We start from the raw sequence: 27,970 nt of genomic DNA, 5'->3' as shown, positions 1-27,970 counted from the left end.
TTAATTAAATCATTTTTGTATTTTTTTTTTTTTACTTTTTAGAAATTGAAGTTTTATATATATATATATATATATATACACACACACACACACACACAGTCACACACGAAGCACTCAGTAATCGAATCGCTCGTCAATCGACAGCCTTCCTCAATGACGGGCCCCCTGGCCACATCGTGTGGCAGACCAAACTAATCGATCCACGCTTGACTTGTTCGCTCTCGGATTTCCTGGTCAGATGAGAGGACGGAAAACACGCCAACAAAACATCACTCTCACTTTCTGTCACACCCGAAGTCTGCTGTTTATATAACTTAATCGGCCAGTGATCGCACCGAGTAAAGGACTACATTTCAGGTTATCTGTGTGTTCTTCTTGTATCCGTGTTCAACATGTCTGCGTCCGCTGGCGGTGCTGTCTCCCCGGGCTCGGCCCTCTCTCCCGGTCCCGCCGCGACTCCCGGCTCCGGTATGTCCATGTTCCGATGGCTCGAGGTGCTGGAGAAGGAGTTTGACAAGGCGTTTGTGGACGTGGATCTGTTGCTGGGAGAGATCGACCCGGATCAGGCTGACATCACGTATGAGGGCCGTCAGAAGATGACCAGTCTCAGCTCGTGTTTTGCTCAGCTGTGTCATAAATCCCAAACCATGTTTCAGCTCAACCACAAACTAGAGGTGAGAAACATAGATGGACATTCTCCTACAAAGTCTCTAGGCAAAGTTGGTGTAACTGTATGCTTTGTTTTGTGAACTTTTAGGTTCTGAATGTTGAGGACTGAATAACTAGTATATATTATCGGAGTAGATAATAATATGGCTGTAAGTCTTTAATAACTGATTTTTATTTTGTTTTACTAAAATAGAATATGGATAGGATATGAATATTCAGCAAAAAAATTTATTTCAATCTACACTAACAAAAAATACTATGTAAACTTAAATATAATTGGCGCATAAATTAAGCATTTACTCCCATAAATATGGTACTTTTTGAATGTATCGGGGTTCCCATAGTCTTGGAAAACTTGGAAATGTCAGGAAGTTTTTGAGGTGTAATTTCCAATTGTGGAAAAGTCATGGATTTATTTATATTCTTATTTGTGTGTATGTGTGTGTGTGAATTGCAATACTGCAACACTTCATTAGCTATAAATTGTTCCTTTTGATTGAGAAATCAATGAAAATAAAAATCACTTTTCTATAATCAGGAATTCCTAGAAAAATCTCATGCAATAAGGGATGGGAACCCTGACATTTAAACTGCTTTATAATGTCGAAATAGTATAGACGGCAATAGTACATCATTTCTATTCTGAATTATTCATTTGAATCTTGCTGTTCTGTTTTAATAATGTTATAGTTGCTTAAACATGAGCTTTTCCTTCCATGTGACACAACTTAAAAGATTACTCTAAATCTGAGGCGTAATTACAGTGCGGTGCTTTTTGTCAATAAGTAAGGCCTAAAGTACAGTTAATCTGGTTATTATCACACAATAAACCCCTACGCAAAGCAAGATGTCATGATCGACATGAGTCTTGTACATATTTAGAGTAATAGTTTTAAATATGAATAGGTCAAATAAACTGAAAACTGTTAACTCATGTCACTGAATGGCCCTTGTTCCCTTCAAACTACTTGTCACTTCATGTAGGCTGTCTGATAAATAATGCAAATGTGCATTTGCCGTTTTGTTCTTTCATTTTTCTCGGGACACACAGATGACTGTGTCTGGATGTCAGCTGCATAAACAAACATAAAAAGTTGCCAATTCGGAAGCAGATTTCTTCGTCCACTGGAAATGCTTTGCATATGGTGCAAACCGAGAAGTCACAAAACTAGGAGGACAGCATATAAAAACCCTGTTAGACCTGCTTAGCCAGCCAATGCCAGACACTGGTCATTCTTCTGTTTAAACCGACTGCCGTGCATCACATAAATGACCCCTTAACTGCAGCATAACATGCACTTATGTGCCAGGTCATGTTTGTATTAAGTACTGTTGCTGTTGAGCTCAGCTGTCTTTTGATTTTTCTGTCACGTAGTCTGGATAATTGGCATCTTGTCTGTGTGTTGGCAGATTCAGGTTTCTCAGGGGACCAGCTCGGTAATCTGCTTTTCCCAACACTTTTCAGATCCGTTAATGGCTCTTTATCATAGCTCACAGTCCAATTTGAAAAGCAGTATTATCTTCCATATGGGAAATGAATCGTCTTTGCTGTGGAGGAATCACTTGAGTCCAGGAGATAAAATTCAAAATAACAGGTTCTTAACTGCACTGACTCAATGCTATGTGTGTGGGAGGCTGGATTTCTTTCTGAAAAGGTAGTTTAGCAGGTGAGGAGGTCGCGCATACACCCACGTCTTGGCTGGCACTGCTGACTCCCTGCTGTACAAGAGAAGGGTTGGATGTGACAGTGAAGATTACGGCTTCCTTCCTGTCCTTAAAAAAGTACTGTGGCGGTACTGTTGCACAATGAAGGTACTATTTCGATGACACTTGGTTACAGTCATGGTATTAACATGGCACTTGTCCAAAACCCTTAAAACTGGGGATCCAAAACAACAACAACACTGTAGTACCATAGTACGTCTTTGTTAGAAAATACACCGACATTATGACTTGAGGTCACCATTAAACTGAATTCTCATTTCATTTGCGTAATTTGATGCATTGCAAATAAACTTGACATTTAATAGGGAAGGTTGATTAGTCATCCAGTTTATTACATTTATTTCCTATACTTTTGTAGTTACAAATTATGTTTTAAGTGGAGGTGCTTTAACAAAATGCAACATGGTAACACAATAGTACATATTTGTTAGTAAATATACTACTTATAGTCAACATGAAACTGCATTGTCAAACCATTAATGGTCCCGTTTTTCGTACTTTTTTGAAGCTTTGATTGTGCTTAAAGTGTGCAATATAACATGTGTTCATGTTTCGCGTGTAAAAAAACAGTATTTTTCACACAGTTCACCTATCTGTATACCGCTGTTTTCACTGTCATAAAAACGGGCTGATGTCTTCCTTGTTCTATAAAGTCCCTTCTTCAGAAATATGTAACGAGTTCTGATTGTGCCAGCGGTTCCTGTGTTGTGATTCGACAGCAGCTGAGCGTGCGCTGCCCTCCTGGAAACGCGATTGGGCTAGTTTTGAGAAGCAAGTGGGCAGGAGCATGTGCTGGAGATGTACTTATAATCACAGGAGCGTTTTTACTGATGAGAATCGCATTCGATTTTTTTGCACAGCCCTAACACCTAGTTAACAAAGCTAAACAGCATTGCCCTTTGTGTAATAAGTTACAGAAACTGTTAAACGCACCAACTTAAATAATAAAATACACTTACCGGTTGTGGTCCATAAACAACGCCTTCTCCAGACAAAGAGGGAACTGCTCCATCTTTCAAGAATAATCTTTGTGCGAATCCGGCATTAAACTGATTGAGATTGAGGAAGCTGTCCTCAGCAAAATGTGCTGCACATAGTTTTATATTTGGATTATAATTTTCAGGAACAGAGTTAAACATAAATTGTAACCATTAATCTCCAAGTACAGCGTCCCTGGGAAGACCAAACAAAGGTGATTGGACTCCGAGATGAAAATAACAGTGTTTCGACGACATGGCAACAAACACAAACGCAGCTCTTCCTCTTCTCCGTCGGAGCGCGTGTTCATGTGGGCGGAGGTTAGTCAAAAAACAGTTTTAGTGACGTCATTACTGCAGGAACTAGAGGGATGTAGTCCAAACGGGTCGTTTTTTGTAGGCGAATTCTGTTAAATAAAATATCTCGCTTGGCATTGAACTGTGAGCTTTAGAATTTTACAGATATTATTTATACTCTAACAACAACATTACACGCTAACTAAAGTTTAAAACATGGGATCACGAAGAACGGGACCTTTAAATTTTCGTAATGTAATTTGTGGGGGCGACTGTGGCCTAATGGTTAGAGAGATGTAACCCAAAGGAGTTTGATAGGGATAAATAGGGTTCATTTTGATTTCAGGCTGACTTAAAAATCTACTCCGGTGATGTAATTTTCCAAAGGATCCACCCAAATATTTGTACCAAAAACCCTCTCTGAGGGCTGCCACTGTATAAAAAGTCTTGGCCTGAAACAATAAAGTTCTAGGCTGCATCGCACACACTGAACTCCTTTCAGGTGTTTTGGTGCCATCATTTTGTGTCAAGATTCAATTACATTGGTAGATATTTGGTTTTGCTAGTAGAAGTGTTGTTAAAGACTCAGAGTATATAGAATTTGTAGCATTTTAATGTGGACTATGTCACTTTTTATGGGGAGGGGCTGCAGTGGGAATCTTTAGTATTCAGTGCAGCTGATGGTGTTGGGTTTAGATTCACCACACTCACTGGACTTGTTTCAGAATGACTCCTGACAGATAAATGAACCTTCTCTGCTGCGTTACTGCTAAATATGAGAGTCCCTCAGTAACCTTGTCTATCCAGCATAGATTAGGCGCATAAATTAAGAGTAGTCTTTCTATGAGAGGACTTTTGTATCTGTCCTTGATGCAGCTTGCCTTCCTAAGAGGCTGAGATGCTGGAGGATTGAGCTGGTTTCTAATTCTACAGGGCCTTCTGATATTCATCATGGCTGTGGTTGTTAATGAGTATGTCAGATGAGAGTATGCTCTTCTGAAGGGAAGCGGAAACATTAGAAAGAGGACATTTAAAGCGATAGTCCACCCAAAAATCCAAATTCTGTCATTAATTACTCTCATGCCGTTCCAAAACCCGTAAGACCTACGTTCATCTTTGGAACACAAATTAAGATATTTTTGATGAAATCTGAAGAGCTTTCTGACCCTGCATAGACCGCAGTGCAACTGAAACTTTCAAGGTCCAGAAACAGAGTTAGGACAATGTTAAAATCATCCATACTAACTCCTCAGTATGAGTTAAATAAATATCATCAAGGATATGAGCAAATGTTCAGTTTTCTGTCCTCTCTTCACAAAGGAACAGTTCACCCAGCAATGAAAATGTGACCGTGGACCACAAAATCAGTAATAAGTGTCAATTAAAAATAAATTTAGTTAAAAGTTTAGATTTATCTGAAAGCAGGATTAAATAAGCTTTTCATTGTTGTATGTTGTTAGGATAGGACATTTATTTGGCCGAGATATTGAAAATCTGGAATCTGAGGATGCAATAAAAATCTAAATTCTGAAAAAAAAAACGCCTTTAAAGTTGTCAAAATAAAGTTCCTAGCAATGCATAATTAAAAATTAAGTTCTACTGTAAATCTAAATCTACTGTAGGAAATGTATTTTACAAAATATCTTCATGGAACATTTACTTAATTACCCTAATGATTTTGGGCATAAAATATTTTTAAAAGAATTTTGACCCATACAATGTATTGTTGGCTGTTGCTACAAATATACCCGTGCTGCTTATGACTGGTTTTATGTTGCTCACCCTCAGGCCATCCAAGTTGTAGATGAGTTTGTTTCATAATCTAAACAGATTTGGAGAAATTTTGCATTTTATGATGTGAACTGTTTTATATTTTTGGATGAACTATTCCTTTAAAAAGACTGTTGCAAACTGGAATCGAACTAGAGTTTTTTTCTCATAAGCAGCTTGGCTCAACATGCCCAAAGACTTGCACTAATCGCTAGTACCTCAGAAAGCCACACATCGCAGTCTTCCTTTTGGTTTGACTCTGTTAGGAGGATAAACATTTGTATTAATTTTCATACTTTATATTTTCATTATTAATCTGTAAATCTGCTTTATTCTGGATTGGAGACGGATGGTCAATACTTCACACACAGACACTACTTGAGTCAGCACAAATCTCAGCATGATGCATGATTCTTGGATGGCTAGTTATACTCTCTCACTGTCTGTCTGTCTGTGTGTGTGTCTGTGTGTGTGTCTGTGTGTGTGTCTGTGTGTGTGTGTGTGTGTGTGTGTGTGTGTGTGTGTGCGCACACGCTTCAGGCTCAACTGGTGGACCTGCGGTCAGAGCTGACAGATGTCCAGGCTGAGAAGGCTGTGGTGGAGAAGGAGGTTCATGAACAACTTCTTCAGCTCCATGCCATGCAGCTCAAACTCCAAGCCAAAGGCGGACAGGCCGTCGACTCTGACTCCATCAAGGACAGGATGGTGGGCACAGTACCAGATTCCTACAAATGTAGCAGAACCAAGGCTAGGTTTAAATCTAGATGAGTTACTGAAAATTGGCTTGTAGGACACCTAGTTTAATATCTTAGCATTAAGGCCACTTGGATCTTCAACTCATTATGTGGTCAAAAGTATTTGGACACAGAACATCTCATTCCAAACCTATGATAATTAATGTGGATTATAATGGCCTTCACTCTTTTGGGAAATCTTTTCATTTGATGTGACACTGAAAGTGTCAGGCCTAGAAGTGATGTTAGACTAACTAGTTGAGTGGGATATCGATCAGGCTGATCAAGTTATTCCAGCCTGCTTTGCATGCAGGACTTTTGCCATGGCATTTAGCAAACAAACCATAGACTATCATTGTGTGCTTTAGGTTTAGTCTTCCGTTCTCTGGAACTTTGATTCCAAGAGAAAACCATCCCTATGTGTGAATCCATGTTACCCAGTATGCAAATATCAGATAAGCCAATAACTGTTTTCTTTTTACAACCAACAACCATTCACCAAGATTTTGTCTAAAGAAATTACAAATAAAACCTTAAAAGCTAACCTAACTGAATGAAAAATTATCAAATATTATTGAGAATTGAAAAACTATATTAATTTAGAGTTTTAGGATATTAATTTAGCTATAGACTACATTTAACAGTGTTACTAAGTTATTCGCGTTTTTAAGTATTATATTGAGTGCTAGGTAATGGCAAAGGTAATTGAAATGTAAAAATGTTAAAATGAACATGCACAATTGAATATCCAATATCAAGTATTGGTCAAACATTTGGGGTTGGTAATATTTCTAAAAGCGAAGTCTCTTATGCTCAACAAGTCTGAATTTATTGGCTTAAAAATAAAGAAAAAAATAGTAATATCGTGTAAATATTATTGCAATTTAAAATAGGGCTGTCGCGATAACCGCAATATTGTAATACCACGCTATTGACAAGCAAACCGCAAGGAAAGATAGCAACCGCGGCAACCGCAGTGTTCAATTTTTTTTTTTTTTTTTTTTTTTTATGAGGCTGTGGCCTTATTGTTTTTTTTTCAATTTGTCACTGTGCATTCAATGTTTAATAAATTACTGATACAATATGGTTATGACTGTAATTTTCTCGCGAGCCGTTGTAGCTTTATGGTGCTTCGTTTGTTTTGAATAGGCCGGCTGAAACGATGGGAGACGCTCAATCTCGTCCCAAAACCTAATGTCACGTCGCCAGTTTGGGAACATTTTGGCTTTCAACCCAATGCAAAGGACGAGCCAGCGAATATAGATGAGCCGATATGCAAAATGTGCTGCAAAAAAGGTTCCTGTGACGCGGCAATACATCTAATTTGAGGTCATTGGGACATTCTAAAACGCTTAACGTGGTTTAATACAATACAGTGATATTAACAGACCAAACTCACTAAACATCATATTAATAAAGTATATTATCTACAAAAAATCAGATGATCCCTGAATATGAATTCAACGTGTTTAATAACACGTTAAGCCTTTTCCTCTCATAGAAAACCATCATAAGGCTTAACGTGTTATTAAACGACTTGCATTCATATTCAGGGTTCATCTGTTTTTTTGTTTTGTTTTTTGTACATCGTATACTACTTTATTAGTATAATGTTTAGTGAGTTTGGTTTTTAAAAATCACTGTCTTAGTACATTAAGCCACATTAAGCGTTTTCTTATAACGGTTTTCTATGGGAGGAAAGTGGAGTGCATCGAATCCACTGTCCTGGTGGGCCAGAGGTGGCGCGATAATCAGTCTAGATTTCCGCTGCTGTCCAAAGTCGCGCGCAAATACGTGTAATACATGTTAGAACTCTTTGATTTCTTTAAAAAAAAAATGTATTGGAAAACGCATGTTCTTGTTGCTGTTTGGCATTTAACAATAAACAAAAATGTTTTAAAACGTGTCTCTGTCAGTTAAAAAAGCAACAATATATGCTACATAACTCAACAATAGAGCTTTGTATGCAGCAAAATCAGGATAAATTAGGTATGTAAAAAAAAAAAACGGCGGTAATACCGCATGTCGCGCTATTGAGCCACCCATAATAACCGCAGGGGAAATTTCTTAACCGCGACAGCCCTAATTTAAAATAACAATTTTCTATTTTAATGTTTTAAAATCTAATTTATTCCAATGATGCAAAGATGAATTTTCAACATCATCAGCATTCATATTAGAAAATCAAATGATCAAAACGTGATAAATGATAAATTTTGTTTTAGGATTATTTGTTGAATAAATAGTTCAAAAGAATAGCTTTTATTTGAAATAGTAATCTTGTGTAACATTGTCTTTAATGTTACATTTGATTTTTTTTTGTGTATTTATAAAAGTATTAAGTTATCTTACTGACCCCAAACGTTTGACTGGCAGTTTATATATATATATAGCTCAGTCCACTAATTAGTACATGTGTCTACATACTTTTGACTGTGTAGCGTAGCTGTGACATTTGATGGTGTCGTAATAGCAGTATCTTTGTATAATTAGCTGTAATAAACACTAACAGGCTCTGGTTGGGTTGGCACTCTGCTCTGTGTCTTCCTGACTTAACCTAATGATGTAAGGATGATCGTTGATGCTTCTGTAACTGTCCTTTCTGTTTAACCCTGTCTCCCTAACCTCTGACCCTTTGTTTTTCTTCTCAATCTTAAGCCTGTTCCCTCAGTGGAGGACAAGGTAAGTTTTGCATTGTTTTGAGTCTGTGTGTGTCCTGTCTAACTCCACTTTTTCCCTCTGTTAATGCTGCTGCTGTCTGTTTTAACCATCCCTAGTAAAGAACTATGTTCTTTTTGTGTACTAGTAGATTAACTGCTAGAGGTGAGTGATATATTGGTAGCCGATACATTATTCATTTAAACCTTGAAAAATTGACCCAACTGTTGGGGTTATAATGAAAAAGCAAAAGAATCTGTATCAGCCACCACATGCTCTCAAGGTGTGGTCATTTACTTGTGTTGCGTGAAATTTCATGGGCTATATCCAGTATTTTAAATCAACATTATCATGAGTTTTGCATGAGAATGAAACCGTTCTTTCTCAGATATTGCTCAAATTCATCACATTGACAAAAGAAAGCTGATTTGTTTGAAAATGACTTACTAAACTTTGGAAAATAGACCTTTTATGTCTGTGAAATTTCACCAAAATATCGCTAACGTGACCGCAGCTTTAATCATTCATACAAGTCGATCGATATCAGCCCTGAAGTTCAATATTGGTACATAGCTAATGCTGGATGTGTCTTTTTTCCACTCCAGGGGTTGTAACAAACGAAGAGATGCCATTTAAGTGGCTTAATTTCACACTACTGGTAAACTAGTAGTAGAGGTGGGCGATAGGACCAAAATCTTATATCACAATACGAGTCATTTTATTTTACGATAATGATACACACATCATGATATAGTTATTTTTTATTTAAATAAGGACTTTATGATATAAAAATTTTACCATGATACCATAGAAATTTCAGAATTGTTGATTGTCATTATGACTATAATACACGCCTAAGAAAAACAAACAACCACAAACTCACTGATAACAAGTAAACATTCAGCGATTATCGTAATTCCTCAAATAAACACCGGGCCTCTGATAGTGGCTGGGGACGTAGTCAACACGGACAAATAAAGGCCGGGGGAAATCCGATTCAAGAACCGAGGAGCTGATGATACTGCGCATGTGTGATTCAGTGTGAAGCAGACTGACACACAGAGCACGTCTGAACCGAACTGGATCTTTTGGTGATTGATTCTGAACTGATTCTGTGCTAATGTTATGATCTCTGTCCACTGGAACGCTATCGCTTTTAATTTAAAACGGGTTATTTAAAACAATTACTTATCAAACAGATGGAATTAGAAATAAAGGCCTGCCTCTAATAAAAGCCTGCTTCAAATAAAAGCCTGTTACCTTCTGCAGTTCAGGTAAATAAAGGCCCCGGCTTTTATTTGAGGAATTACGGTAAATAAGTAATTACAATCAATAGGACGACAAAATTCCAGTAGAACAAAAAGAAATTCTACATATATTGTATAACGTAATTGAATGGATAAAAACACTGCATATTCTTCACTGTGTAAATTAAATATATTTATTCTTATTAAAATTACGAAAGTTATTAAGTCTAGAGCAGAGTGAGAGATTTTCTCTCTTTTGTTGTTTGATTAACATAAGCAGAAATATTAGATTGCGGTCACTTTAAGAGCAGCCTGGATCCAATATACTGTTACACGCGTTTTCTTTCTCAGGTTTTTGCTTTCACGCAAGATCTAAATTATTGTGTATGAGAATAATTGCTAAAAATTTCATTTTGACAAATACAAGTGTGTGTGTATTTAACCGTTCAATGTGACGAAAGCGGCCAAAATACATCCCCCACTGCATGATCGCAGTCTTTACATGCACGTGTAATGCATATAGCGAAATGAGTTATAAAATCACTTGTTTTAAAACCGCAATGCTTGAAAATGTGCTCAAATGGTGGCACATTAATGTTGTGTGAGCGTGTAACCGCGATAGAGACGATAGTTCAAAATCTCTACCTTCTTCTTGAGAAATTTAAACTGATAGTGTCCATCGGTATATTGCCCACCCCCAACTTGTAGTAATTATGATGTTAAATCTAAATTTGTTACAATCCTGTAATATGTGCACACATTTAGTGGTATGTTTAAGCTAGAGTGGTTGTTTGTCTTGTGATCTCACCTCACTTGTCATATGCATTGTTGTGAAGCTGTAGGTTTTGTGATGATGCAGGTTTTCTGTTTCTAGTAAGGCTGTTAATGACAGAGATTTGATATGACTGTTATTAACAGACTTGCATCAGTATGCACACAGTCAGAGGTTTGGCGCACAACTGCTCACCTCTTGTCTTTGTTTGATTACATGTGACAGGAGAAGGAACTGGAGGCCAGTAAGAAAGAGAAAGTGAAGGAGGCCAAGTTGGAGGCAGAGGTGAAGATGTTGAAGAAAGAGAACGAGGCCCTCCGCAGGCACATTGCGGTACTACAGGCTGAGGTGTATGGAGCCAGACTGGCAGCCAAGTATCTGGACAAAGAGCTGGCTGGGAGGTAAGAGACAGCTTTATTCTTCTGTTCTAAATGACCATTATGTGGGTTTCATGTGGCGATTTCTTCCACACAAAGAGTCAAGACTGGCACAGAGTTCTGGGTGTCAGTATAAACCAGAATACTATTTTCTTTGTATTCAGGGTGCAACAGATCCAGCTGCTCGGGCGAGACATGAAAGGACCAGCTCATGACAAGCTGTGGAACCAGCTTGAAGCTGAGATTCACCTGCACCGCCACAAAACAGTGATCCGAGCCTGCAGGGGGCGCAACGATCCCAAAAAACCCTTGCCATCACCCGTGGGGCATGTAAGATGGCACATTCAGTTCATTTACTTGTTAAACACTTGGGAAAACTGCAAACAGAAGGTGAACTAATTTCCTTGAGAGATATCAGAGTAAAACTTGACAAAACGAGAATGTTTTTGAAATTTCACCCCAAAATCAGAAGTTAAAAATGTAATTTCTTATATCTGCTGTTTATTTTATTTAACTAAAAGTAAACTCATAATTAATTACTTCAAATAAAACTAAATTTAATTTTTTTTTTACAAAAATAGTTTATATAATTAATGTTTTTTTTTCAGTTTTAAGTACTAAAATAACTTAAAAACAAAATTACAAAAAACTTAAGTTAAAATTAAAATATAAAAATCTAATTAAAATAATACAAAATATAGTAGTACATTAATGAAACTAAAATAATTATATTAAGATTTAAACAACTAAAAGTTTAATTAAATGTTAAGCCCCATTAAGATTTTTGTTCTGCACTGACATTTAAGAATGAAAAAAAATAAAATATTTAGATTTCCATATTTACTTGTTTATATATTTATATAAAATATATTTTAGATATATTAAATATAAATTTAAGATTTTTTATATATTTTAAAATGTATATGGACTTAAATATTAGTCTTTAAAATGTTGTTTTAATATACTTTAAATATATTAAATATACCATATAATGCCAGTCACAAGAATGAGATTTTTCCACAGTACAATATGCACTATAAATAAATATATAAATAAATATAGTAGTTTATTTGATATTGTGGTGAACTAAGACCATTTTCATGTGATTCACCCTTGATTATGTCCTCTCCACCTTATCCTCTGCAGAACACAGATTCTCTGAAAAAGACTCAGGGAGTCGGCCCTATACGCAAAGTGGTTTTGACCAAAGAAGATCATGAAGGACTTGGCATCTCCATTACCGTGAGTTCAACCTTTTATATGCAGGCTAATTCATCTGGTTTCAATGGATGAATCACTGTATGTTCCAAGATCAAAGTCCTGATTTGATGTTTGCATTGGAATTATTACAGGGTGGGAAAGAGCACGGCGTTCCCATCCTCATCTCTGAAATCCACCCCACTCAGCCTGCAGAGCGCTGCGGAGGACTGCATGTGGGAGATGCCATCTTAGCAGTCAACAACATCAACCTGAGGGATGCAAAGCACAAAGAGGCCGTCACCATCCTCTCACAGCAGGTGAGAAACACGCACGGTTCAGTCTGCAGCCCGGCGAGGGGGCTGTCAGATCAGGGCTTAGCATGTGACCTAGAACTTCTTATTAGAAGCATGTTTCAATCCCATTCTAACACCTTCAGAGAACCTCCCAAAGGTTAAGATACCCTTTAATTAGGCTTGTGAGGTGTAATGAATAACGGTTTGAAGAGAACATACCTGTTAATGGAATTGTTCAGCCAAAGATTGTCATTTCCTCACTCTCATGTCGTTCCAAACCCATCTGACTTCTTTTCTGTTGAACACAAAAGGTGGGCGCTCTTTTCAATTTCATAAAAGCAAACGAGGACTTGGTCTGTCAGGCTCTGAAATGACAAAAAATGCATCATAGATGAATCCTAAGTGGTTTATGTTACTCATGAGCAAATCTTCTGAAGTCATATAATAGGGCTGTCAAAACTCGAATTTTGCAATTAAATATTATCTGTATTCGAATTATATTCGAATTTAAAAGGCATAATTTCAGTTAGGGGGAAAAACACTTTTGGTTTCAGTTTTGATGTAAAAAAGATCTTCTCTGCATTGATGTTGTCTTTTTACGCAATATTTTAAATGAGCAACGCAGCATCACCGCATCTAGTGTGTTCAAATGGAAAGGCAAACAAAAACATTCAAAAATCGTCATCGCATTTCGTGTGCCACTGACAAGGCTGCCTGGCGCACGCCTAAAAACATTGCATCTGAATGTGGATTTTTATTTTAAATTTGATGAATATTCGAAATTCGAATTTTAATTAGACAGCCCTATCATACAATAGCTCTGTGTGAGCAAGCAAAGGTTATATTTACTCCACATAACAAACAGGACTGACATCTATACACACACCCACACCTTCAGACATTCACACAGTTTTTTTTTTTTTTGTTGTTCTGCAGCGAGGAGAAATTGAGTTTGAGGTAGTTTACGTGGCTCCAGAGGTGGACTCTGACGATGAGAACGTGGAGTATGAAGATGACAGTGGACACCGCTACCGTCTGTACCTAGACGAGCTGGAGGAGGGATCAGGAGCCAGTCACAGTAATGGCACGGACCCCGCTTCCCTACAAGGCAAGTGCACTGATGAATTCATTCTCTTCCAATCAAAGAGCAGTTTTTACAGCATTTATTAATCTGTCTAAACTTGTTCATTATTTATTCATAATATATTAATGTTGCATTGTAATTTAATACATTTTGTTATTTATCTTTGATGCTAAGGCAGTAAATATGAATATGAATAAATAACATAATAAAATAAAAGTAATAAATATGAATATGAATGTATAATCTATGTAAAAAAAGTTATTAATATGTCATCAGCTTATACTATTGTTCATTGTCTATTCATGGTTGTTCAGAACACATTATTATTCTATTTAAATTTTCATTAATTTTATTTTTTATTTTTGATGCAGGCAATAAGACAAATATAAATGAATTGATAGATAATAAATGATAATGATATCAAAAGTTAGTTTAAAATGCAACTTGAAACATTATAAATGTGTTAGTAAAAAGTAATATTAACCCTATAGCATTAAAAAAATGTAAATATAAATGTATTAGTAAAGTCTAAAACTTGCATCAAATTATTATTTAAAAAAAAAATCCACACTACTGTTGCAATTATACCATTATAGCCTATGCAGCCATTTAATCATAAAAGCCAAAAGCAAATGGTTTAAAGAAAAGTGTGAAGTTTATCCAAACCGACTGTTTTCTTTCTCCTTACAGCTGTAGGGAAGCACTTAGTGAACAACAGAACAGAGAATGGAGATGCTGCCTTGTCCAGTGAAAGTTTTTCAGATGACAAGACCTCCAAGACAGCAGAGTCTGCAGAGAGTTCCTCCTAGATCTCCAGACTCCAGAAGAGAGAGAGGAAAAGAGATTAAGACTGCACTTGTATAATTATGTAACATACCAGATCTTCTTGTTTTATGCCGTTTGGAGAACAGACTGCTTCGGCCTCCACTGGAGATGAATGAACCACTGAGAATCACTGAGGGAAGAGGACATACTGTTACTCCGTGGACACAAAGGATTGTTTGCATATGTACGTCACCATCTTGGTCTATTCTTGTAAAGTAACACTCGAGGGGACAAAATGAATATTTACGTAGATGAGTAAAGTGATGGTATACGAGTTTTGAGAAAATGAGCTCAAATGTAGGGCTTCTACTTTAATGAATCACACTTCTTCTCTTGTACCGAAGCAGATGGATATAGCAATGAGTTACTGTTTGCTCAAAATGTATGCATGTTGTTTTTACTGTAACTTCTCTGTTTTAGCTTAGTGTGATCCCGTTATGCTCCAAACAAAGGCCCACGGGATGATGCTACTTCCTGTTTTGTACACAGGGTGGTCAGTAGGTGACGGGGACAGAAATAGAAATGACACTGCGTGATTTACTAACAGTGCACAGTTCAAGAACAGAAGTGGAGAAGTGCCATTTAGTTGATCTAGAATTAATTTTGGGGTGAATCTCATAGAAAAGATGTCCAGGTCACATTTTACCATATATATATATATATATATATATCAATTTTTTTTTTTTTTTTTTTTTTTTTACTTTTCTGTGGCATTATTTGTAAAATACCCCCTCCCCACACACACACCATTGTAATGTTAATTTGTTTTGTATTTCAAGTTAAGGACAAACATTACTCAAATTAACAGTGACACTTACTTTTCAATATTTATTTCAACTAAAAAAATGTATATACATCCACACAATTTTATTTTAATTGAAATATTACATACTGAAAAGTGAAATGTTACAGCTTAGTGTGCTTATTTTTATTTCTCATGAAAATAATGGCACAATGCAAAATATTAACAATAATAATTAATAGTACTAAATTAAACAATTTTCATTGCAGCATGCTATTTTATATTTAAATACATTCATTACAAAAATAAATGTTACTGGCAATTGAATAATAAATACAAACATACTATTTTTCGTTACAATTATGTCACAATGTAAAAAAAAAAGATATAAAGTAATTCTTGTTCCTAAAATTATTTTTTCTTTTTATTAATATTATTATTATTATTATTATTGAGGTGAGATGTGACCAAGACATTTCTTGACAGCTTTCATGATATCCACCCTTACATATGTCAAGTTATTTTTAAACCTCTTTCCTGAACAATGTCCATCTAGTGCCATTGAAGCTACTGTATTAACAGTGTCTTTGGAAAAGATACTGATATTAGCTTATTAGGGAAGAGAACTTGCATTTTTACACGGCAATGTAGCATAGCGTATTTAATCCAAACTAATTTAGTCTTAACGTTCTGTGAAAAAAAAACAAATGTGTACAGAAATTTAGGATGATGATTCTCATCGACTACCTTGCCCAGTTCAGTCTCTGTAGAGTCAGCTGTAGTGCCTCAAAATCTGTGAATTGTAAGATCACTTCTGTATTGATCACCAGAAGAGGTTCCTATAATCATCAGTGTTGCTTTACTACCATTGAGTTATTTAACATATCACTTTTCTCTCAAACTTTAAGCATTTTCAGAAAGGTGTTTATCACATTATTGTTATTTAATGCTCCATTCTGAATGTCTCTACATTGATTACTCTATATTTAAATGAAACATTTGGGCTGCATAGCAATAAAACATCCCCTAAACAATTGCTTTACCCTGCTGGAAAAAAAACAGCTTGGTGGTTAGCGATTAGACTGGTTTAAGCAGGTTTTTAATCAAGTAAGCATAGCTTGAGTGGTAAATATGAGTTATTTGTTTATCACACACTTATCTGCTATTTAATACCCCACTGTAATTGTCACAGGTGTTTGTAGATCTTAGATGAGGACAGTCGGTACAATCAGCTCCTTTGGCCATAAGGTCTTCTCTTAGCAGTATATGGTTCAGTGGACTGTTGTTGCTTATATTTTCTTGTTACTAATTCGTCTAGGAGATGATTTGTGAGATGAAATGCTTCCCACACTGCCAGTGCATGGCACCGCACAGATGCAACTTTAACGTGGAGGAACATTTTTCCTTTTCCTTCTGGTTTGTGATTTATTCTTCTGTTAACTCTGTTTTTCCAGTGTCATAGGATTTGTCACAGGGAGATTGGGAATAAATGTTCCAGCTGTAGTTACTGAATGACATGAAATACTTCAATAAACTTAAATTTATTTGCCCAGAGCTCCGTGTTTTGTTGTGGTGTTGATAAAAGTGCTTTATTATAGTTCAACAGTTTGCAGTTGCAGTAACTCACTGAAACATGCTTCACATAACAAATACTACAAAACATACAATATACAAACCCGATTCCAAAAAAGTTTGGACACTGTACAAATTTTGAGTAAAAAAGGAATGGAATAATTTACAAATCTCATAAACTTATATTTTATTCACAATAGAATATAGATAACATATCAAATGTTGAAAGTGAGACATTTTGAAATGTCATGCCAAATATTGGCTAATTTTGTATTTCATGAGAGCTACACATTCCAAGAAAGTTGGGACAGGTAGCAATAAGAGGACGGAAAAGTTAAATGTACATATAAGGAACAGCTGGAGGACCAATTTGCAACTTATTATGTCCATTGGCAACATCATTGGGTATAAAAAGAGCCTCTCAGAGTGGCAGTGTCTCTCAGAAGTCAAGATGGGCTGAGGATCACCAATTCCCCCAATGCTGCGGCGAAAAATAGTGGAGCAATATCAGAAAGGAGTTTCTCAGAGAAAAATTGCAAAAGAGTTTGAAGTTATCATCATCTACAGTGCATAATATCATCCAAAGATTCAGAGAATCTGGAACAATCTCGGTGCGTAAAGGTCAAGGCCGGAAAACCATACTGGATGCCTGTGCTCCTCGGGCCCTTAGATGGCACTGCATCACATACAGGAATGCTACTGTAATGGAAGACACAACATGGGCTCAGGAATACTTCCAGAAAACATTGTCGGTGAACACAATCCATCGTGCCATTCGCCTTTGCAGGCTAAAATTCTATTAAAATCCTAAGCGCAGGCATTTTCTCTGGGCCAAGGCTCATTTAAAAGGGACTGTGGCAAAGAGGAAAATTGTTCTGTGGTCTGACGAATCAAAATTTGAAGTTCTTTTTGGAAAACTGGGACGCCATGTCATCCGGACTAAAGAGGACAAGGACAACCCAAATTGTTATCAGCGCTCAGTTCAGAAGCCTGCATCTCTGATGGTATGGGGTTGCATGAGTGCGTGTGGCATGTGCAGCTTACACATCTGGAAAGGAACCATCAATGCTGAAAGGTATATCCAAGTTCTGGAACAACATATGCTCCCATCCAGACGTTGTCTCTTTCAGGAAAGACCTTGCATTTTCCAACATGACAATGCCAGACCACGTACTGCATCAATTACAACATCATGGCTGCGTAGAAGAAGGATCTGGGTACTGAAATGGCCAGCCTGCAGTCCAGATCTATCACCCATAGTAAACATTTTGTGCATTATAAAGGGGAAGATGTGACAAAGAAGACCTAAGACAGTTGAACAAATAGAAGCCAGTATTAAACAAGAATGGGACAACATTCCTATTCCAAAACTTGAAAAACTTTTCTCCTCAGTCCCCAGACGTTTGCAGACTGTTATAAAAGGAAGAGGGGATGCCACACAGTGGTAAACATGGCCTTGTCCCAACTTTTTTGACATGTGTTGATGCTATGAAATTTAAAATCAACTTATTTTTCCCTTAAAATGATACATTTATCTATGTTGTATTCTAAATAAAATATTAGAATTTTAAACTTCCAAATCAATGCATTCTGTTTTTATTCACAATTTGTACAGTGTCCCAACATTTTTGTAATCGGGCTTGTAAGCCTACTATGTGATAAAATGTACACGTGTAAAGCGTTTTTGTGTTTTACTGCAAAATATTTGAAATAAGATTAAGAATAACTTTTATATTGGTAATATTTAAAAATGAACACTTCCTAGACTGAGGCAACTTGGGTTTACTTTACAGTCCTTACACTTTTTTTTTTTTTTTTTACATCAGGTTTTTGAGGAATATTTTTGTTAATCTCTCAGTCATCATTGAATTACATTGCAGTGGATGTTTTGCCCCCACATAAAAGCCTTTAATGACATCTTACTAAAACATAGCCTATTTCGACCTCTGAATAAAATTAAGGTATTTTTTCCTACTCGATTTTAAGCTTCTTCATATCATACTACATGCCTATTAGCCTATTTAATATCAGGGTTTTCAGTAGGGTTCAAACAATTCAAATCTCAGGAAGGTTTTTGTTTTCATGGAAACATTTGTAAATAAATATTTTTTTAATTTTTTAAAATGTTTTTTAAATAAATATATATTTTAATTCCAAGGACGTAAAAATGGAAATATGCTTTTTTATCTCTAAAATATGGTTAAATAAAATGCTATATCACGTCATCATTGCTGGAAAGTGCTTCCACCTGTCCATCCTGACTAGCACTGAGAAAGTTAACGTACCGTACCATGTAACGCTATGGTTCCTCCGCATATTGACTTCAGTGAAGGTATGGATGACAATTCTACAAAAAGGCACTTTAAAGTTCAGTACACACTAAATTAAGCATATAAACCCTTAAAAAATACCAGAAAGAATAGTTGCGGCAGAAGCGATGCGCTTATGAATATTAATTACGTCATGTGACGTACTTCGCCCAGTCGGTTTAACTAAAAGGCTGAAGATTTTAATGGTGAAGGTGTGGATGACAATACTACAAAATGCAGTTGAAAGTTCAGAACACACTAAATTAAGCATACAAACCCTAAAGAAATAACAGAAAGTTCACTTGTGACAGAAGCAATGCGCTCATGAATATTAAGTCCAACTGAAATCAAAATTGACCATATTTACTTTGTTTGCCTAAACTGATCGTTTGTGGTGAACAATTCATCCATGCAAGTCAATCCACAAACAAAATAATTTTGGCTTCTTAATCTTTAATCAAAATCTGAAAATGCCCCTCCCCTCTGCATTGGAGTAGCCTACTTTCCCTGATGACGTAGGTTTGACGGTTTGGGTGTCTGCTTAGCATCTGTAACCACACCCCTCCAACTGACAGTAGACCAGGGGGGCAGGGTTTCATATTTTATTAGGCTTGTTTGAGACGCGCCTTGCCTCGCCTGAAATGTATGCGAGAGTAGGCGACAGCAGCGAGAGGAGGAGTGAACAAAGCGCAGGCAAGCCGGACAGATCTCTCTTCTCGTAGTGGATCTGACACCTGTGAGATCATAGATGGCTATCGCGGGATTCATATGGGATTTAAATCCTGCCATGATTCAAAACTGAAAATACAGGTCTGAAAGGGAAGTCGTGGCCTAATGGTTAGAGAGTCGGACTCCCAATCGAAAGGTTGTGAGTTCGAGTCCCGGGCTGGCAGGAATTGTGGGTGGGGGGAGTGCATGTACAGTTCTCTCTCCACCTTCAATACCACGACTTAGGTGCCCTTGAGCAAGGCATCGAACCCCCAACTGCTCCCCGGGCGCTGCAGCATAAATGGCTGCCCACTGCTCCGGGTGTGTGCTCACAGTGTGTGTGTGTGTGTGTTCACTGCTCTGTGTGTGTGCATTTCGGATGGGTTAAATGCAGAGCACAAATTCTGAGTATGGGTCACCATACTTGGCTGAATGTCACTTCACTTCACTTCAAAGGTTGAAACTAAGTGTTTTCGAAAACTCAAAATCTTACAAAAAAAGTTTTGCAAGATCGAAAAATAAGATTTGCAAGCTTGCAAAATGTAAAAAAATATATAAAAATATCTCTGCAAACATTATGTTGTTTTTGAGATTTCCTTCAGATCTGCAACATTTTTCTATCAGTGGTAAACTCAGTGGCTATACTGGCAATTGTATGGTGAATTTCAGCGACAAGTGGGTAAACCTTTATTTTAGAACTGGACCGCGACGGGACCGCCTTGTGGACAGAAATCTGTGCATCCTCTGTTTGCGTATCCTGTGCGCTTTTGTCATTGGCGGAGTAGTCGGTCAATCCCACCTTTCCAGTAAATACGACTTGTGATTGGACTGTACGTCAGCAGACAGCAAAGCATTGGCCAAGAGCAGAAGGCCCTCCCTCCAGGCTTTTTTTATTTGCGAGGTTATGAAGCTTAATTTTCGCTCAGTCTGAGTTTCAGAGTTTCAGAGCAGAGCTGCGTGACAACGCTGCCACAAATCACGTGAGTCGCAAGCTCGCAACTGTGTGTGCGTATCTCCGCAAAGTGGGTGTTGTAAACTCAGCTCTGAAAAAATAGTCTGCAATAGGAGTGCAAATGTAATGTAATGTAATAAGTTTCGCCCTTTCGAACCTCAGTTTTCAGAGTTTCAAAACTTTTTTTCACCTATTCGCACACCAGTTTTCAGATCACTATTTACAAGGTTTCAAACCTTGAAAACAAACTATACACTGGGAGAACAGTGACAAATTCGAAACTCTGAAAAAATGATTGCACAACACCATAAAAAAGAGTGTTGCACTTCTGAAGAGGGAAAACTCAAAAACAAAATTACGTTTGAAGAGATGTAATTTTTTTTACCACTTTGCAAGCCTGCAAAGCTCTGTTCCCTTTCATAGGTCACTTCAATGCTGCGGTGACGTCACCGCTATGGGAACACCTTCGGTGTGACGAATGTCTGAAGCCCTATACCATCCCGCCAATCCTATTGGCCAAATAGCGCGTGGCACCGCCCATGCATGCGTACGCATATAAATACCTGGTGCCGCGCGCCATTTCACTCAGATTTCATTCCTTCAGTACGAAGCAAATTTTCTGTGCCCTATTATCTCGCGTTCTCAGCGATCATCTACGAGCAGTATACTCCTCTCCGCGGACGCGATGAGTCAACGAAAGGTAGGAGCCGTATGATGGGTTATCACGAGGAGGCACATATGAGAGGTTCGTTGCAGCCTCTCTACAGGTTCTCTCCTTGATAGCCTATGGCTACAGTGAAATATGCATACACTTCCCCTGTGCACTACGCCAATAGGAAGTATCCGCGCTCTGGAGTGTATTTCTTAAGTCGCCTCACGTCTAACCCCCACCGTTTCGCTTCTGCGGTCGCCGAGGCCCCGCACGAGGTGTTGGTTAGGGGCGATATGTGCGGCTTGACTATGAATACAGTGATGCACTGGAGTTCCATGTGCTCGCTCTCCCCCACTCGAGCGCGTTAATCAACAGTTTTTGCTCTTCAAATGGTGGATTACGGCTCACACAGCCGCCGCGTTTTCGCTAGCGGTTTGGCCCGATGTTATCTTGTTGGATTGAATCCTGCCGTGGATACGCTTCAGGATTATATACAACGAAACGCAGCGAGTTTGACGCACACGCTTTTCTTCATGTTAATATACCAGGGACTATGCCCTTCACTGAGAGTGCTGTTAGACTGCTAATGCACATCTACCCTCTCACTGCAGTCCCCATACTCTAACTTTGACTGTCTCGCAGCAAAGGCACCTCGAGCGTCATTGAACTGAGCTATCGTTTGAGCGCCCCCTCAGACACTCTGCACAATCCAGCCTTCAGAGTTTGAGGGACGGCGCGGAGGCTGGCAAAGATGGCCAGCGGATGACGGTTCACACGGCCGCCGTGTTCTCGCTAGCGGCGTGGTTCGATATTTATCTTGTTGGATTAAATCCTGCCGTGGATACGCCTCAGGATTATACACAACGAAACGCAGCGAGTTTGATGCATGCGTTTTCCTTCATGTTCTCTAACATTGACTGTCTCGCAGCAAAGACACCTCGAGTGTCATTGAACTGAGCTATCATTCGCGCGCCCCCTCAGACACTCTGCATAATCCAGCCTTCAGAGTTTGAGGGACGGCGCGGAGGCTGGCAAAGATTGCCAGCGTATGACGGTTCACACAGCCGCCGCGTTCTCGCTAGCGGCGTGGTTCGATATTTATCTTGTTGGATTAAATCCTGCCGTGGATACGCCTCAGGATTATACACAACGAAACGCAGCGAGTTTGATGCATGCGTTTTCCTTCATGTTCTCTAACATTGACTGTCTCGCAGCAAGGGCACCTCGAGCGTCATTGAACTGAGCTCTCATTCGCGCGCCCCCTCAGGCACTCTGCACAATTCAGCCTTCAGAGTTTGAGGGACGGCGCGGAGGCTGGCAAAGATGGCCAGTGTATGACGGCTCACACAGCTGCCGCGTTCTCGCTAGCAGCGTGGCCCGATGTTTATCTTGTTGGATTAAATCCTGCCGTGGATACGTTTCAGGATTATACACAACGAAACGCAGCGAGTTTGATGCATGCATTTTCCTTAATGTTTGCCAGGGACTGTGCCCTCCACCAGAGAATGCTGTTGGATTGCTATGCACATCTAACCCTCTCACTGCAATCCCCACACACTCTACATTGTCTGCCTCGCAGCAAACGGTGCTTCGAGCAGCATTGGATTGAGCTGTAATGCCAAGCGTTCCCTCAGACACTCTGCGCCATACAGCTTTCAGAATTCGAGGGGCGATTCAAGGGTCCTGCACAGCCGCCGTTTTTCGCTAGCGGCAGAGCCCAATGTTCAATCTGTTGGCCTAATTCCTACCGTGGACACGTTTCAGGATTATACAACGAGACGCAACGGCTCTTATACATACACTTCCCCTGTGCACGAACGCCACAAGCTTTTCGTGCCCGGACATTTTAACATGTATACAGCGTTGCAGGAAGCGGAAATTTTGAGACCGCTAGTATGGTCTCGGGCCGTGTGTGAACGCTTGCCCGACATTTCTCTATGGGTGTTACACACGATTTGTCACGGATACACCATTCAGTTTCAATAAGGCCCGCCTCCTTTCCGCAGAATTCTTTCCACGGCGGCGAAGCCGATGGAAATAGCGGTGCTACGACAGGAGATGTCAACTCTGCTGAGCAAAGGGGCTATAGAGGAAGTACACCCCTCTGAGATGGAGGCGGGGTTTTTTACAGCCGTCATTTAAAAAAAAACAAAAAAAAACACGGCGGATTACGACCCATTCTGGATTTACACCATCTGAATCTTGCACTCAGGCTGAGGAAATTCAAGATTTTGATGATCATCAGGAGACTCAGGAAGTTCCTCAGATTCGCTTTAGAGAGCAAAGCGTATCAGTACTTCTCAAAGTGCATGGATGGATCTCTGGCCCCGTTGCGGCCCCAGGGCGTTCGTGTTTGAACTATTTTAGGCGATTGGCTGGTGTTTAGCGCAATCGCAGACTCAAGCACACTCTCATGGGGATCTTGTGCTGAATCATTTAACTGCCTGGGCTTACGCATGGAATGTTTCACCCCGTTGTCTCTGCATCGGATGATTCCGGTGACACGGCGATGTGTGGGCCATCATCCACTGTTTCTCGTTCATACAGGGTGCGCGACGGCTGAGGCCTTTTCCGCCCCGTGCGAGTTCCTTCATGTTTTTCCATTGTGTTGCATGGTTTATCAGGGCATCTGTTTGAGCCCTTGGAATTTGTTCCGGATAAATCCTGACTTTATAGCACAGACTCTGTGGAAGTGTTGTTGCGACCAAGGCCTAATTATGTCCCTAGGTCGCATCTATCTCTTTCGCTTTCAGCAGGTGGTCCTGGAGGCTTTTTCCACTGCTGTGGCGAAGTCTGGAGATCTAAGTCTTGCCCTGTGAGAGCTTAAGACTTATTTGGATCGTACTGCCCCATGGTTGAGTCTGACCAGCTGTTGTCTGTTTGGACAAAGGAATAAAGGCCATGCGGTTACAAACAACGCATGTCCCTTTGGCTGGTGGAGGCAATATATTTAGCCTATGAGGCGCACGGGCTCGCTTCACCCTTAGGAGTAAAAGGTCATTCCATGAGAGCAGTGGCTTCTTCTCAAGCCTTTCTCAGTGGATCTTCTATGGATGATATCTGTGCTGCGGCAGGCTGGTCCTCACCGAGCACTTTTATCAAGACTTACCGTCTGGATGTGAGGATGGCTCTTGGCTCCCGGGTTCTCTCCGTTTGAGCAGATGCTTCCTTGGATCCCAGCTATCAGGTACGTCAGGCGTGATGGTATAGCGTTCCCATAGCGGTGACGTCACCGCAGCATTGAAGTGACCTATGAAAGGGAACATCTCGGTTACGTATGTAACCTTGGTTCCCTGAATAGGGAACGAGATGTTGCGGTTCTGGCCGTGCCGTACCTTGATAGCATTCTTCTTCAGTCATGAAATCTGAGTGAAATGGCGCGCGGCACCAGGTATATATATATGCGTACGCATGCATGGGCGGTGCCACGCGCTATTTGGCCAATAGGATTGGCGGGATGGTATAGGGCTTCAGACATTCGTCACACCGAAGGTGTTCCCATAGCAGTGACGTCACCGCAGCATCTCGTTCCCTATTCAGGGAACCAAGGTTACATACGTAACCGAGATGTTTTCAGAGTTTCAAAAAAAAAATTCACACATTCGCACACCAGTTTTCAGATCACCATTTACAAGGTTTCAAACCTGGAAAACAATCTAATACAGTGGGAGAACACTGACAAATTTGAAAGTCTGAAAATTTATTTGCGCAACATCGTAAAAAAATTTTGCAGTTCTGAAGAAGGAAATCTAAGAAACAACATAATGTTTGCAGAGATATTTTTATTTTTTTTACATTTTGCAAGCTTGCAAATCTTATTTTTCGATCTTGCAAAACTTTTTTTTGTAAGATTTTGAGTTTTCGAAAACTTAGTTTCAACCTTTCAGACCTGAATTTTCAGTTTTGAATCATGGCAGGATTTAAATCCCATAGATTCACGCTTGTGCACAGTGTTGCTAATAAACTGAATGTAATTCAAGTTCTGTTGCTTTTATATGAAAATAAATAAAATGAACAAGACACCCATTTAATTACATACCAAAGACGTGTTTATCAATATTTTTTTCTTATACAGACATAGGCTATGTGTTTTTATTTTTTATAAAAATTAAATTGCATAACCCAAAGAGATCGGACTTTCAGATAGTTTGGTAATATTCACACATGAATTATACACATAAAACATGATATTAGAGTTTTTAAATCAAACATTTTAAAAGAGAACAATACATCACAGTTGTTTAAACCAATGAGCATTAAGCTGTGTCGTCAGCAAGTCGTTTCCCATCGTGCTTTTTATTAGCGCAGTTGGTGGAGAGTAACTGCGCCCGACTGCAGAATCCGACACGTGCACCTTGCGCTCGCGAGAGATTTTTGACGTACATCAGCATGACATCAGAGCAAGGCGGACGTAAACTTGGACACATTTCTAACCGGCATGCATCTCGCGCTGATCACCAGTGATCGGTTATGAGCAGATTTTTCTCATCTCAAACAAGCATGTTGAAGCATCCCCGGGCGCCGCCATTGGCTCGCGGACCTCCACCTGCTGTTAGCATTCCATTGACTCCCATTCATTTTGGCATCACTTTGACAGCGAATAACTTAAAACATCTGAGGCGTTTAAAGACTCCATTTGTCCATTCATTATTTCTAAAGAAACACGAAAATGTATAATAGGCCCCATTACCTTGTATCTTACGTTGTGGCCCCGTAGAAGCAGTTTTTGTAAAAATAGGCAAACAATTGCGTCATAACCTGCGACTCTCTGTCGCACAGTAGAGAAATTACCGTATGGACAGGAGGAGAAGCTCGCAGGCAATCTCTTACTGTCTATGAGGTTATCGGGGGGACGTGGAGGCATGAAGTCAAGGGAGAAGCCCATAGAGAGTCCATAAAAGCAACGGGACAAAATTATTCAACAACGTCTGCAAAAATTCGGTGGGTGATTCAGATTTCTCTTGGCACTGCGATTAGAAGACTTACAATTGTCAGACAGGTTGCTCACGTGACATCTACGTCATCAAGCTCAGTTTGAGTTTGCGCAGTTTGCTCGACCCCCAGGAAGTGCGTGCTTCTAATCAGGCGGCAAGGAAGTCGACCGGAAGTTGAAGTCGGCCGCGTGCCGCCATCTTGTAGCAGAACTTCACTTGCGTTAGCATTCCCATTGACTCCCATTCATTTTGGCATCACTTTGACAGCGAATAACTTTACATCTGAGGCGTTTAAAGACTCCGTTTGTCCATTATTTATTTCTAAAGATACACGACAATGTATAAAGGGCTCCATTACCGTCTATGTTACATTATGGCCCCGTAGAAACAGTTTTTGTAAAAAATAGGCTAACGATTGCGTCATAACCACTCAACTCTCTGTTGCATTACCGTACAGACAGGAGGAGAAGCTCGCAGGCAATTAACTTAATATGGCGTACTGGCGTTACATTTTAAAATACTATACAAAATAATTAATCAGAATACTTACTCCTGCTCACTCACGCCAAAGAACTCCCCGCTCAAGCTCGCCGTCTCTGCAAGATTAACGATGGCAGTTTTCACGCACAGCCACTTAGAAGATGTACATCTGTCAGACAGGTTGCTGACGTCATCAAGCTTAGTTTGAGTCTGCGCGTCAGAAACGGAAGTGCTAAAAAACGCTAAAAATGGGCTTCACTTGTCTCAATTGAGTTCCAATGGGGTCGCTGTGTCCATTTCTTTTACTGTCTATGCTTCTAATTGACTTTAGTAGTTGTCTCCGTTGAATCCAATGGGGTCGCTGTGTCCATTTCTTTTACTTATTGTTTGCATGCTTTACCATTTTTACCTTATTTTATATCCTAAAAATAGCCTATGGTAAATTCTATACTTCCTTCATTTATGATTGCGTTTTTTGCGCATATACCAGATACAAAAATGTGTGACTCTGTACCACAAAACCAATTAGGGTCAATTAAATAAAATAAGTTTTCCATTGATATATGGTTTGTTAGGATAGGACCATATTTGGCTGAGATATAACTATTTGAAAATCTTGAATCTGAGGCTGCAAAAAAAATAAATAAAAAAAATTCTGTAGAGAAAATTGCATTTAAAAATGTCCAAATTTAGTTCTTATCAATGCATATTACTAGTTTTTGATATATTTACGGTAGGAAATTTACAATATATCTTATTGGAACATGATCTTTACTTAATATAAATGGTAAATGGACTGCATCTATATAGTGCTTTCAACAGACCCATGGCCATCCAAAGTGCTTTACAAGTTGCCTCACATTCACCCATTCACTCACTCATTCATACACCTACGGCTGTGGTGTCAGCTATGCCAGGCACCATCCAGCTCGTCAGGAGCCGCTGGGGTTAGGTGTCTTGCTCAAGGACACCTCGACACTTGGTCAGGTGGAG

General features: G+C 39.1%; 1 protein-coding gene across 2 annotated transcripts; it reads left to right on the top strand.

The window, feature by feature from the left end:
• Positions 1-152: 152 nt before the first annotated feature.
• Positions 153-14,902, top strand: LOC132106518 (Golgi-associated PDZ and coiled-coil motif-containing protein-like). Of its 2 annotated transcripts, XM_059512271.1 has the most exons (9): positions 154-674; positions 5,979-6,143; positions 8,831-8,854; positions 11,075-11,250; positions 11,391-11,556; positions 12,373-12,468; positions 12,579-12,743; positions 13,656-13,827; positions 14,494-14,902. In XM_059512271.1, the coding sequence occupies exons 1-9, from the start codon at positions 393-395 to the stop codon at positions 14,610-14,612; spliced, it is 1,365 nt and encodes a 454-aa protein (XP_059368254.1). In that variant the 5' UTR covers positions 154-392; the 3' UTR covers positions 14,613-14,902. The 2 variants fall into 2 exon arrangements, with proteins under 2 accessions (XP_059368255.1, XP_059368254.1); XM_059512272.1 differs by lacking the exon at positions 8,831-8,854 and having other exon boundaries at positions 153-674.
• Positions 14,903-27,970: the final 13,068 nt, after the last annotated feature.

This window comes from Carassius carassius, chromosome 27 (genome assembly GCF_963082965.1).
Source record: "Carassius carassius chromosome 27, fCarCar2.1, whole genome shotgun sequence".
Lineage (NCBI taxonomy): Eukaryota > Metazoa > Chordata > Actinopteri > Cypriniformes > Cyprinidae > Carassius > Carassius carassius.
The sequence above is the reverse complement of the archived record's forward strand: the minus strand, read 5'-3'. Positions and strand labels throughout refer to the sequence as shown.